The sequence below is a fragment of the Mus pahari genome, chromosome 13 (assembly GCF_900095145.1).
Source record: "Mus pahari chromosome 13, PAHARI_EIJ_v1.1, whole genome shotgun sequence".
In the NCBI taxonomy this organism is placed as follows: Eukaryota; Metazoa; Chordata; class Mammalia; order Rodentia; family Muridae; genus Mus; species Mus pahari.
Window position 1 is genome coordinate 2,014,858 of NC_034602.1, and position 14,294 is coordinate 2,029,151.

Here is a 14,294-nt window from a genome sequence, read left to right on the forward strand (position 1 = left end):
TAATCGGCCATCATTGGGAAGAGAGGCCCCTTGGTCTTGCAAACTTTATATGACCCAGCACAGGGGAAGGCCAGGGCCAAGTAGTGGGAGTAGGCGGGTAGGAAGCAGGGGCGGGGGGGGTGGGTATAGGGAACTTTCGGGATAACATTTGAAATGTAAATAAAGAAAATAATAATAATAGAAAAAAGGAAAAAAAAGTTGATTTAGAGTTGAGTTCTACTTTACAAAGATTTTTCTATTTAGCTTCCATGTTTGAATGAGCTGTTCACCAAATAATCTTTCTTGTTTGCTTTTGTTGCTTGTTTGCTTGTTTTTCAGGACTGTCAGTAGCATCTTAAATTGCACCACAATTAAATTCCCATTTTTCATTTAGCTTCTTGGGGGTATAGGTTAAAGTGGGTGTAGGCTGAGAGACTATACAACTGAAGTTCAAAACAAAGTTGTATCTTTAGCAGCCTCTGTGGGAGGACTCTTTCTCAGGCTTTTTCCCTGGATTAGGGCTATTATGATACAATGGGTCATGACCTATTTTACCAAAAAGGATCACAGTTTATATACTGTGAAGTTAAATTCAATGTGAATGACTAGAATTTTCTGCCTTGTTTGTTGAGTGGGACTTCCTTCAGAGCTTCTTTCTGGCTGTATCTGAAGAATACAAGGATTTGGAGATTTAATACTACTCCCAGTCAAGATATTATTTTCTAATATACTTCATGGTTTCTCAAAAATTTTTTTCTTTGCTAAAGGTTTTTCTAAGTAATATAAGATCTTAATGCTTCAGAAGTGTGTTGTGATGACAAAATCAGGGGTTCTGTCTTATTGGCCTCATTTCTGTTTTGTTGACCCTGTCTAGATAAAGAGTTTAAATAAGTTATTTGTTGAACAAATAGTGTAGTAGCTCTCCAAGGGGCTGTGTTCTCTCATGACACAATGAGAGGCACTGACAGCGATCATGAGAGCTGGGACTGCAGCCTGTCTCTGATTAGTCTAATCTGGGTGCATTGCTACTGCAGATAACACCAAGTGCATGTTCTGTGCATGCATGGAGACGTGTGCTGGTGGAGGTGTCTGCATGATGCATATGTGTAAGCACAAATTCCTAGAATATACTAGCTTCAAGCAAGAAAGGTCATATTTGTCCAAAATAGGGAAGTTTCTTAGCCATTGTTTAACGGCTACTGGAATATTCTATTATGACAAAGTACTCCGGATAAATTTTAAAAAAGGAGAGAAACCAGTTTTATGCAGCAGTATCTCTTTAGGTCTCAAAGTATGAAACATGGTGACATTTAATTGCATCAGTAAAAGTTATTCCGGAATCTGGGTTGCAAAGACATGGTCTCTAGAGTGGACACTGACTCGGATTTCTGGAGATATTTTTCATCTTTGATTGTGTTCCATGGCTTCCCTCCATGGAATAGGGTTAGATCATTGACTGCACACTCAGCTACAAAGAGTGACAACTTACTTCACTAAAGCCCTTGAAGTCTTTTAAACTTAACTATATGTACAAAGGCAGGTCCAACTTCTGTCATGATTCTTCTGTAAGCTGGGCATGTGTGAAACTTTTTCCCCTTTTTTTATTGCAGCCTATAGTTCCACTCTTTACTTCACCTTTACTTTGACAGTTGTGCAAGTATAAGCCAGGTCTCAACTCCCAAGATAAAAAGGTTCTTCTACAGGTCCTGAGACCCTGACTTTTTCCTTGTCTCCCCAGCAATTAAGTCCTCACTCCTCTGCCTCTTAGATCAGAAGTGATCTTCTTAACTCATCTACACTTGCATGAGTGATTTTCCTGGATTCTAAGAGCAGAGGAAAACCTCTAGCCTGAAGCATGGAACTGTCCAACACGAGACAAATTGTTGTTGCCTCTTCTTCCTTTCTCTTATTTCACCACCCTTCACCCTTCATGCCTCACCCTTCAGCCTTCACCATTAATCAAGACTTTTGAGTTTCTTTAGAATATCAGATAATTTATGAATATCTGTGAGCCTTACAGAAAGACTACAGAATCTCATGTATGTGGACCCTGAAGAAATCCAAACTTAGAAAAGAAAGAATGTGGTTATTAGAGGCCAGGATGAGGAAGGGAAAGAGTGAGAAAATGCTAGCAAAAAGATAGTTTTTAGCTAGAAGAGTGACCTTTACAAAGAATTCTCAACTGAGGAATACCAAATGGCTGAGAAGCACCTGAAAAAATGTTCAATATCCTTAATCATCAGGAAAATGCAAATAAAAACAANCNTGAGATTCTACCTCACACCAGTCAGAATGGCTAAGATCAAAACTTCANGTGACAGCAGATGCTTGCGAGGATGTGGAGAAAGAGGAACATTCCTCCATTGCTGGTGGGATTGAAAGCTTGTACAACCACTCTGGATATCAGTATGGTGGTTCCTCAGAAAATTGAACAGAGTACTACTGGAAGATCCAGCAATATTTCTCCTGGGCATATACCCAGAAGATGGTCCAACTTGTAATAAGGACACATGCTCCACTATGTTCATAGCTGACTTATTTATAATAGCCAGAAGCTGGAAAGATCCCAGATATCCTTCAACAGAAGAATGAATACAGAAAATGTGGTACATTTACACAATGGAGTACTACTCAGCTAATAAAAACAGTGAACTTATGAAATTCTTAGGCAAATGGATGGATCTGGAGGATATCATTCTGAGTGAGGTAACCCAATCACAAAAGAACTCACATGATATTCACTCACTGATAAGTGGATATTAGTCCAGAAACTTATAATACCCCAAAATACAATTTGCAAAACACATGAAACTCAAGAAGAAGGAAGGCCAAAGTGTGGATACTTCATTCCTCCTTAGAATAGGGAACAAAATACCCATGTTAGGAATTACAGAGACAAAGTTTGTAGCTGAGATGGAAGGATGGGCTATCCAGAGACTGCCCCACCTGGGGATCCATCCCATAATCAGCCACCAAACACAGACACTATTGCATATGCCAGCAAGATTTTGCTGACAGGACCCTGATCTGCCTGTCTCTTATGAGGCTCTGCCAGTGCCTGGCAAATACATAAGTGGATGCTCACAATCATCTATTGGATGGAACACAGATCCCCCAATGGAGGAGCTAGAGAAAGTACCCAAGGAGCTGAAGGGGTCTTCAACCCTATAGGAGGAACAACAATATGAACTAGCCAGTACCCCCAGACCTCATGTCTCTAGCTGCATATGTAGCAGAAGATGGCTTAGTCAGCCATCATTGGGATCATTGGGAAGAGAGGTTCCTTGGTCTTGCAAACTTTATATGCCTCAGTATAGGGAATGCCATGGCCAAAAAGTGGGAGTGGGTGGGTTGGGGAGCAGGGCCGGGGAGGGAATAGGGAACTTTCAGAATAGCATTTGAAATATAAATGAAGAAAATATCTAATAAAAAATTGTTAAATAAAAAAAAAGAAGAGTGAACTTTTGTGATCTCTCCCACACATTGATAACTCTGGTTAGTAAATTATTGTATATTTTGAACATATAAGACAGAAAAAGATTTTAGCTATTCATACCATAAAAATGTATGGAAAGTAATGGATACATTGCTTAGCTTGATTTGATTATTCCATAATGAACACACCTATTAAAAATCATACTGTGACCTCAAAATATATAGATTTATTACTTGCCAATTAAAATATAAAACACAGGGTTTGAATTGATGGCTCAGCAATTTGGATGAGCACTTTCTGCTCTTCCAAAGGACAAGGTTCAGTTCCCAGCACCACACTGTGCTTCACAACCATCTTTTAACTCCAGTCCCAGAGTATTTGATTCTCTCTTCTGGACTCCAAAGACACCAGGCATGCATGCAGTACATAGATGTACATGCATACAGAACACATATACACATTGAATTAATGAGTAAAATAATAATATGAAAGCACATCTGGGGAAATGCCTCAGTAGGTGCACTAACTTACTCAATGGTCTGGGCTTCATCTACATCTCTACGTAGTTTTTAAATGAAAAATTAGATAATGGTGCGGGGGAGTGATTCAGTGAATAAAGGCACTTGCCTCCAAGTCTGACAACCCAAGTTCAAACCCTAAGACCTACATGGTAGGAGGAGAGAACTGAAAGCTGCCTTTGACCTTCACACATTTGCTGTGGCATACACATGTACCCACATATTAAGTAAATGTAATAATGTATTACATAAAAATTCTGGCCTTATGATTATTTTATTTTAAATACCATGAATATTAAAATTTCATCAACCTAAGTTTTCATTATGGTCAGATTTCTGAGGAAGGATTTATCTAATACAGAACTGAAGTCACTCTATATAAAAGGCTTGTGAGAAAATAATTTCAGTATTTCCAACTTTTCCCCCTCTAGGAATAAAATCAACCTGTTTAGATATCAGTGTTTTTAAAAATATCATAATTTAGGATTGCAAAGAATAAGTTTTATGGATACTTTTTTCCCAGTAAAAAATTTAAATAGGACAGAGTACCCAAGATGCACTTCATTAAAAATGGAATGATCTCTTTAAATAACTACTTTGGGGTCACTCTGCAAGTTTGTAGCACTTCTGGCTGGAACACATGTCTTACACACATAATACTCAGTGGCTCGTTCTCAAGGATAATTGAGCTCTAAGATTAAAAACTGCTACATTATGTAAGCAGACAAAGAACTTTAGTGTCCTTCTGATATTAAATAAAATGGCCCAGGAAGGTGTTTATCAGTGTTCAGTAGTTATCAGCAGTTTGTTGGGGAGAGTTACTGGAGGGAGCCAGTCGTGGGTATGTGCTGTATAACAGGGGCTCTTTCTGATCTGGCTTTTGTCCCTTATTACAGTGTCCCTATTCTTATCAGAAGATACTGCTTGTGATGCGTTTCTGAGGCAAAGTGACCGGTACAAAGTGCTCGTCATATTATGCTTGGTTATAGGATGGTCACTTCTTCTGAGTTTTGGATCTTAATTTCCAGCTTCTCCCAACTTTTCCCCCAAAAATCTCTATCAAATGTTCTATCCCAAGAAGGAACTTGTATCTTTGACCATATTTTTGAGGCATATTTTCTTTTTTGTTCTGATACGTGTTTTAGCCAATTGTGAGCCTGCCTCTGTCACATACTCGTTTTATTTGACTTTTAACAATTTATCAGGTACTTGTGATGTTTCATGCATGGCTTGTCTAAACTGTTGTCTGTTTTATTGTTTTGAGTTTTTGGGGTTTTTTTGAGGCATCAAACTTCTACATCTCTTTTTTTTCAAATTTTTATTAGATATTTTCTTCATTTACATTTCAAATGCTATCCCGAAATTCGCCTATACCCTCCCCTCCCCTGCCCTGCTCCCCTACCCACCCACTCCCACTTCTTGGCCCTGGCGTTCCCCTGTACAATGGAATATAAAGTTTGCAAGACAGTAATGGCCGACTAGGCTATCTTCTGCTACATATGCAGCTAGAGACACGAGCTCTGGGGGTTATTTGTCAAATCATGGGTCAGTTATGCTGAGTTCTCTAAGTATTATACTATGATCTTTCCTTTTCTCATTAGACTGTATTGAAATTGTTTTTATCTTTTTTGACTTTATCAAATGATGACAGAAGGTGCCTCTCAGGCTCAATAGAGTTTGTTAAATGCTAGCTGAAGAGTTTTGCATCATACTTGAACAATATCATTAAAATACTGCCCACTTAGCACACTAACAGGGATGTACAACTATTTGAAGAGTAGCTAACGTTTTTCAATTTAAATGATCTCTCTCTCTCTCTCTCTCTCTCTCTCTCTCTCTCTCTCTCTCTCTCTCTCTCTCTCTCACACACACACACACACACACACACATTTAGTACCCAGTTTTTGATCTGCTGTCTTTCTATCCTTTAATCTCTGTTCAGATGAAGTAAGAATTCCAAGCTGTCACAAACTTCCTGATGCTTAGCCTTCCGTTCTTGTATTTCTTCACTTTGATTTCCCTAAATGTTTACGTATCAATTAGGGCTGAGCTACAAACCTGCAATTGTTCTAACTTCTTGTAATGACGGTGTTTTCTTCTGCCAATGTTTGCATGCAGTTTTCTTGATCAGTTTTGGTTTTGAGTGTACAATTTGCAGTTACCTTCTGGAAAAAACAGTGTGCTAATGAATTTCAGATGTGGCATGAATAACTTATTTGTACATTTCGTGCAAAATCAAACACATTTGGAATGAATTTTGTTTACTCTTTGGTTTCAAAGAATCAAATCATGCCAGTAACTCAACAAATACTGAGGCAATTCTTAAAAATCTTAGTGATTTCAGAGAATATTGGTTGGGGTTTTCTATTGGACAAAGAAATCATAAGCCAGTACCATTGCACATTCCTGAAATTACCCTGGCTTGCAACTCTACCCTAATCTGCTGTTTTGTTCTGCAGAGAGGGGAATTCATTCCACAGATTAAGTGTTAACTAGTCCTAACAAGAATCTTCTCCTGTGATGGGAAGCACATCTTTGATCAAGTTTATACTGAAAAGAAGACACAGATGTACTTTTCAAATATCTGATGACTCACAAAGTATGAACAGAGTGGGGTGGTGCTCTGCATCTCTGCTCCTGGGGAGATTCCCCATTGCTTTGGTAGCTGAAAGAGGTTTTGGAGCAAAAGCTGTAGTTCAGTATGGGCTGAACTTCCAAACCACAGTGCTTCCTTCATACAAGTCTGTCATGAGCTTAAGGGGGATCCATACAGAAAATGTGGGTCTCTCTGAGGGCCAGTCATCACAGAGCACAACTACAGTTTCACTTGGGCAGTGTGGAGATTTTTATCTTCCCAGGTTTTATGGAGAGATGAAAGGCTCTCCTGTTTACCCCCTTTCTTTGAGATTGTGCATTATCACATCCTTGGTTTAGCGATACAGTCCCAGCAGACGCATATGGCTGTGTGATCCTGTGCTAGTGACATCAGTGGGAGAAGGAAAATATAGTATGATCAGACCTGCATAGCATGCGTGATTTATGCTTTCTCTTTACTACTACCCATATCCCATGACTATCCTGATGCCTTCTGATTTATATGGCCCGTACAGCTTCTTAAAGCTAAGATTAAGCTAGGGCATCTGTTTTCAGATTTGAACAGGTATCAAAAACACAGGATTATTACAGCATAGGTTTGGGACTACTTCCAAAGTTTTCTGCTTGCATAGGTGTGGAACCCAGAAGTCTGCATTTCTAAGAGATGTTCAAAAGTGCTTGGTACTTCTGGTCATGGTTTTAAAAGCACTGGAGTAAGGAGTTTGGTAGCAGTTTTCTCAAGCAGGAGGACAATCTTATCTCTTCTATCCTTTTACTCTAGTTGTTATTATGAAGAAAATTTAAGGGCATTTCTTGAACCAGCTACATATATATAATCTTCAAAATGCATATTAAAATGACCTTATAGTCACTAGAAACTCAATGTCCACAGTGTTTTGAAAAGTAAATAATAAGATGTATTATTTTTAGGAGGAAATCAACCATCTCTAATGCAGTGCATCCATTATTTAAAAATTAGTCACATTTTCCCTATACATTTCAGTCCTACCTAGAAAGATGGCTTTGGAGAAATTTCAGATACTCAAAGGTAATCAACAATGCCCATCTTTCTTTCTGCTTGTATTGTTTTTAGGTTAATGTAATTTACACAATTATAGTCTTCCTTTCTCAAAGTATCTGTTTTGTTATATCAAAGCTCTTCATTGAACTGTACACCCATACACAACAAAAGCTAAGCATCCAGAAGCCTTAATGGCAGTCAGATTAACAAAGGGTAATACTCAAAAGCTGATTGTGAAGAGCAATGCATGTGGGCTGAGGTACCTGATTATTCAATAATATGTAAGTATTCTTTTCGATATGAATTCACACCCACTTAAAATGAAAGAAATAAAAGAAATATTTCTCTAGCAAGAAGCTGAACATATTAATTCAAGGTTTTTTAAATAAGTACATGCAATATTTTTTTCCTTTTCAAAGCAGTATTTTAGCTATGAATGTGCCAGGTATAGCAGAAGGTCAACCAGGGGGTGGAGTCTGATTGGTCAGCTTGAGCAGGTGACAGGATGGAGCGTGTAAAGAGGACAGGTTTTTTCAATGTATTACTTACTTCTGTGACAATTAATAATAAAAATCATAACAATGATTTATTGTGTGTGTGTGTGTGTGTGTGTATGTGTGTGCACATATGCACATATGGGTATGACATGGTCTGTATGTTGAGATCAGAGGGCAACTTTTGGGAGTCAGCTTTTTCCATTCACAATTAGGGACCTGGGGGGATCAAACTCAAGTTGTTAAGAGTTGGTGACAAATGCCTTTATCCAATGATCTTTCATCCTTAGTAGACTTGTTCTTTTTATTAATTAGTAGTTGTCCCTGTGAAAGATGACCAAGTTAATGATATCTTAATTACAAGTCATGTAAAATGTTCTATTTTTGAAAGTTAAATTAAACAAAAAAAATCCTTTAAACTGGGAAATTTTTACTTTTCCCCTATCCCCATTTCAGAATAGTTTTGCCTTTACAAAACTAGTACTCAGAAAATTCTATAAGATAGAAAAATTAATTTGTGGCTTTATTCCATTTTCTTTGAGGAAGATCATATCGAGACTGTATAACAATGTAAAAGACTAGAGCTGAGCCGTCAGTGGGTCCTAATGTGTCTCCTATCCACCCAACTTGCTTTTCTAGATGAATTTCTGTAGTATCTCAGGTAGATGATATTACATGAACTTCAGATATGTAGCACTGAAATGACCACGTAATTTAATATCTGCAAAGGATAATGGCAGCCACTAACAGCTCTCTGCACCTACCCTATTGAATCATCCTTTGTCAAGAATTACTTTAAATAATCAACACACAAAACTTGACCTTTGGAGGTTGTATCATATTTCCAAATAAAATTGTGCAAAAATCTATTTTGTACAAAACAAAAACATGTAGAAAGAAGTAAGACATATTTACAAAAAAACCTCGATGGTAGTTCAATGGGTAGAAAATGTCTGTCACTGGCATTGTCCAGCTGAAAACTCGGTTTAAGACTAAAACAAAGGAGAGACTGTAGCTCTTGCTAGTTCTCAGTTTTGGATTATGTGATGAAGTATACCTCTTGTAAAACATATGTGGAAAAAATAATTTTGTACAATGATGACTCATGTATAAGCTTTCATTTGTCTTAATCTAGCCAGCCATGGTAAATGTGTTTGGCTTAGTGGACACACTTAGGCAGCGTTTAAAAGAGGGTAGAGGAGTTTATTAAAACAGAGGAATCCTCAAACGGCATAATGATGTCAGGAATATAGGTCCTTGGAGCACATTATTGTTTTAAGGAGAGGTCCCCACACTTTCACACTGGTTATAAAACATGATTTTGTGCTGCTGGCCTGGAATGAGAATATCATCCATCTGCAGGCAATTAGAAGGAGTGGGGCTACATATTTGATTAGCTCAATAATAAACGGGCACAAGTGTGACTTGACTTATGTTAGTCAGATCCCTAGACAGATTATTCTGTTGTTATCATATGAAATAACCCATTTTATCAGCAATTAAGTAAATCCACATTTATGGGCACTTTGCAAAGTCAGAGGGTGGGAAGAAGTCCGACTAAAGCCTTAAGTCATTAAAAACATGTCACCCTGTTTTCCATGCTACAGACTCCAAGCACAAATTTTAGAAATTGCAAATTATTCAGAACAGTTTAGGTGCAATAGTCTGTGTGTACATAAATAAATAGTTAAGTATTCATGTTTTCCATGAGCAATTTGCATAATAACTTTAATTTGTAATTTTAAAAATCCCCAGAGAACTAAGAATTATGGTATTTTAATATGTGAAAAAAATAACTTATATCTTTTGGTATTATAATTAATTTCATAAACATAAGATAAAATTTCATCCAGTGACCTGAAAAAATAGGTAAATGACTACTAAAATACATAGCTTCCAATTAGACAAGGAGTATGTAACATATTTGTTACAATACTGTGAAATTATGCCCTACCTATATGGCTAATAATTTTAAAACCCTTTTCCTTTTCATTAATTAAATATGTCTGTTCCTGTGGATTTTAAAAAAATGTTTTAAACTGGAGTAGTATTATTTCATATTTCCTCCTCTCCTCCCTCCATACCCTCCAAGTCACAGTTCCTTGAAACCCTCCCATTACCTGCCACTGCTCTCAAATTTTTCTCATTTTTATTGTACGTGTATAGGGTATATGCATATGCACATAGATAAATACAAGCTGCTACGTCTGTTTTTGTTGATGGTTTGTCTATGATCTGAGGTTTGCTCACTCTGAACTGGACAATGAATAAAGGGGGCATACCTCCAATATCCAGGAAATAAAAACAACCTGAATGTCATTCAATAGATTCAAAAAGGAAATCACAAAATTTTCAGGTTAAGTAGGCAGACTAGAAGAAATTATCTTAGTATTTCTCACATTACTTACTTATTTGGAATAAGGTAATCTACACCCATAAAGATGCTGTAGCATGTTCTTACTCCTCTGTGATTCTAAGCTCCAAATTCTCAGATGTGAATACAGAACCTGGAGTAGCCACAGAGACCATAGGTGATGGGAGTGTGGGGTGTGGGGTCTGGTGTAAGGTGGGTGCTGGGACTTGATAGGGGATAGTAGGATACAGGTGATATAAAATGGAAAATGGAAAGATGTGGGTGGAGCTCTAGCTGGAGAGGTCAGAGCAGAAGAAGGGACGAAGGACAAATAATACCAAGGTTGTTTGAAGAAGCAACAAGGAAGCTTGTTGTTTTATATTTACATAAAATGATATGAAATACATATATGTGCATCTCTCTGTCTCTCTCTGTCTCTCTGTCTCTGTCTCTGTCTCTCTCTGTCTCTCTCTGTCTCTTTCTCTCTCTCTCTCTGTGTGTGTGTGTGTGTGTGTGTGTGTGTGTGTGTGTGTGTGTGTGTGAGTATGTGTCTTAAAGGAAGATAAAGCACTCAGGCTACAGTGCTCCTGATAAGAATCACAAGCTAACAAAAATTTCAGTACAGGGCATGAAAATCCTCCTTTTTAATGTAGTCCAAGTGACTCCCAAAACATATAGATTATTAATGTAGTCATGGGTTGCCTCTCAGCGGTTGAGGGTGGTCCCTATTGTTGAAGACACACACAATTACTTAGAAACCACAAGCCATATGATTAGAGCTTGAGCTGACATTAAAGCCTCTTTCCTGTGTTCTAGCGTCCATAGTGCCAGAAAATACTGTGTAAGTTTCAAAGAAAAGAAAGTAATTCAACAGTCCTACCCAGATGTAACACCTATGAGCCATGCCAATGATAAGCCCAGAAAGATGTCCATAAGGCACAATATGTGGCACTTGAATGTTGGTAGTAACCTGTTTAATTGGACTTAAGGCCCACTCAACAGGAGGAAAATTATGTCAAAACTATAAACCTAGTCAACTTTCCAGGGCTAGTGATATCATGGGTATTAGAAAAGAATTAACTACCACTATTTTGTTAGACCAGCACAATTCCTTTCTACATTCAAAATAACCCTTACATCCACAGGTAAATGTAGCTATCTCCCCTCACCATAGAAGTCTTTCTTTATAGCAAATAGAGATCATCACAGAAAAACACAACTGGACACATTGCAGAGATCAACAGATTGTGGTGAGCCCATCTCTGGTGGACACATCTATTACACATCTCCTACAGTTTCAGCTGTACATATAGTGAAAAGATTGTTAAAACCAGAACACCAGGTTATCTGTTGTGACACAGTCTCTCCAAAAAATGGCCACCTAAACAAGACTGGAACATGGCAATATCAGTGGGCATGTTAATATTGAAGCATGGAGGTTTCATGGGGTCCCATCCCTAGACACAGGACTACAGGCAATGAGTCTCTTAAAGGAAAATTTAATAGTATTTCATTGTCAGTATTCATAGCATATTTCTTATACACCCAATATGTGTCTTAAATATATTTTATTCCAGAGCCTCTTCATTCAGTTTTAGGCATTGTTCTTGAATTCAGTCAGAGGTGCCATTGATGAGTCATGGACTAAGTAAGTAACACATTCTTAATCTATTTCTTTTTCTTCAAGTATTATTAAAGTATTCAATACTCGAAAAGCTAATAATAATTGAAAATGTAAAAATCTAAATAACTTCATAAAATATTTTTTATTTCAGAAAAAAGACCATCAAACCTTAAGCAAACTATTTAAATAGCTCTACTAAATGATTGTAAACAATCTCACTAAATTATGTGAAAAAACTGAAGGTATTTTTCACCAGTATTCATCCAAATACATATAATTCTCATATAACCTCATTAGTTTACTTCCTTGTCAACGGAAAAGAATATCAAGCAGATGAGAGTGCATTCATCATCAATACTGGAATCCTGACTCATGACAGTAATGCATAACAGATGCTGCTCCGATGATCCCCTGAAAGGTGATACCATCACAGCATGTGTTAGCTCTTTATGTGGGGTGACTTAAAAGTTGCCCACAGAATATTAAATAAAAAACAGAGCATGGCTGGTTTTCTCACTTCACTTAGATGCAATTTAAAAGCTCCCATCTCTATACTGATGATAGATAAAAGCACTGGAGAACAGAGAAATGCCCATCTAATGCTTGGTGGCACTCACCCTTGAAGTATGAGGACCTCATTCATGATCAGGCAGAAAAGCAGAGCTCCTAGGCCCTGCCCACTGCTCAGTGTGTATGGTGATTCCCTTTCTGCGGGGTCTACCAACTTAGTCCCTAGCAATGTTAAAAACGTATGGGATCTCTTAAACCCTTTCTCAAAAGAATCACCACACCAGCAGTTCTTAGAGGATTTGTCAAGAAAAAAAAAAAAAAAAAAAAAAGCAAACAATCTCTTAGCACAGTCCAGTTAACTAATATCTCACATCTTCAAAGGCCAAGATTCTTATTACGCTGCTCTGCTCACATAAGTCTTCAGCTGTTTCTAGAATACACAGTTATGTGTACTCTGTAAAAATAAACAGAAAAGCAGGCAGACCAGCCGTGGTGCAAGTGATAGAATTAAAATGTGCTGAAATGAGATGTTTAAAAGAAACAGCCATGTGAACACAGAGCTGCTCTTCAAAGTGAAGAGAAGTCAGACCTGATTTTCTTTATTCTTAAGTAATGAAATTAAGTTAATGGCAACTCCAACAACAAAGAAGCTTGAGAAACCAAGAGGGGACATTTACAGAGTGGGCCAAAAGCACACGTTCAAGTTCCAAGCAAACCACCCAACCCCTCTGCTGACAGCCATACCTCTAGCACCCCCTGCTCTGGGGTAAAAGCCAGCTCCGTCCTTAACACCTGTATGCTCTCTGGTTTTCAAACTTGGCTGGATACTGAAACCACACTGGGAGCTTTAAGAAACATTGATGTCTGGAATTCATCCTCTGCGTGTTATTTAATTGTGCTATGGTGTGGCTTGGACCCTGAGAACCTTTGAAAGGCTCCTGATTGATTATAAATAGAGCACCTGATGTTGGGAACCACTGATGAATTTTCTGATGCATAGCTTCCTCATTTGTAAAATAATAATGACATCCAAAGTATGCACTTTTTAGAATTATTGCAATGGTGAAATATGCTACAGCAGACAAAACACTTAGCATCATGCTTTGCATGGGAAGCCTTTGATAAATGCTAACTATTACACCCTCACCAGGAGGATCAGTACAAGCCATGCTCACCTTGGCACACATTATGCTCACTCTGTTCATAGCCTGCTGCACACTGGATCCGGTGGGAAGGGTTGGAAGGGATGCGCTGAGGGTCAGCTGGGTTCCTTCGGATGACAAAGTTATTTCGGCCAGTTTGAACTTCAGGGCCAGCAACTGCAGCAGCACTGGCCATGAAGCCACCCCCAGGCACCACACCACTGGTTGCCATGCTCCTGGCAGCTACAGTCCCAGTGGTGGCACCTGACGAAGCTTCTGCAGCTGGTGTCTCTTGCTGAGGATGTTCATTATTGACAATAATTTGGGCTGTTTTAGGAAGGCAGAGATATCCTCCATAATGGTTGACACATTTCATTCCACCTTTGCAAGCATCTGGGACAATCTCACATTCATCAATATCTGTGATCAGTAATAAAATAAGTCAGCAGTTTTCTCAGAGGGTGGAGTGTGGTATAGGACTCATGGGATAGGAAGAGGACCATGTGAGATGGACACAGGGGGCTGCTCTTGGATAGGAAGTTTTAGTAGCAAACTTACCTTTACACTGCTGTCTTATGGGGTCCCATTCATATCCATCGGTGCATTGCTAAAAAGAAAACAT

The 14,294-nt window shown here is 38.2% G+C and overlaps 1 protein-coding gene across 2 annotated transcripts in view; it reads right to left on the reverse strand.

Moving 5' to 3' along the window:
- Efemp1 (EGF containing fibulin extracellular matrix protein 1) overlaps positions 1-14,294 on the reverse strand; it is a 71,729-nt gene that overhangs the window by 41,105 nt on the left and 16,330 nt on the right. For both annotated transcript variants that reach the window (XM_021210557.1, XM_029545174.1), the window contains exons 3-4: positions 14,231-14,279; positions 13,706-14,092 (exon numbers count right to left, since the gene is read on the reverse strand). In XM_021210557.1, the coding sequence (XP_021066216.1) occupies positions 13,706-14,092; positions 14,231-14,279 (436 nt within the window). The remainder of the gene's footprint in view (positions 1-13,705; positions 14,093-14,230; positions 14,280-14,294) is intronic.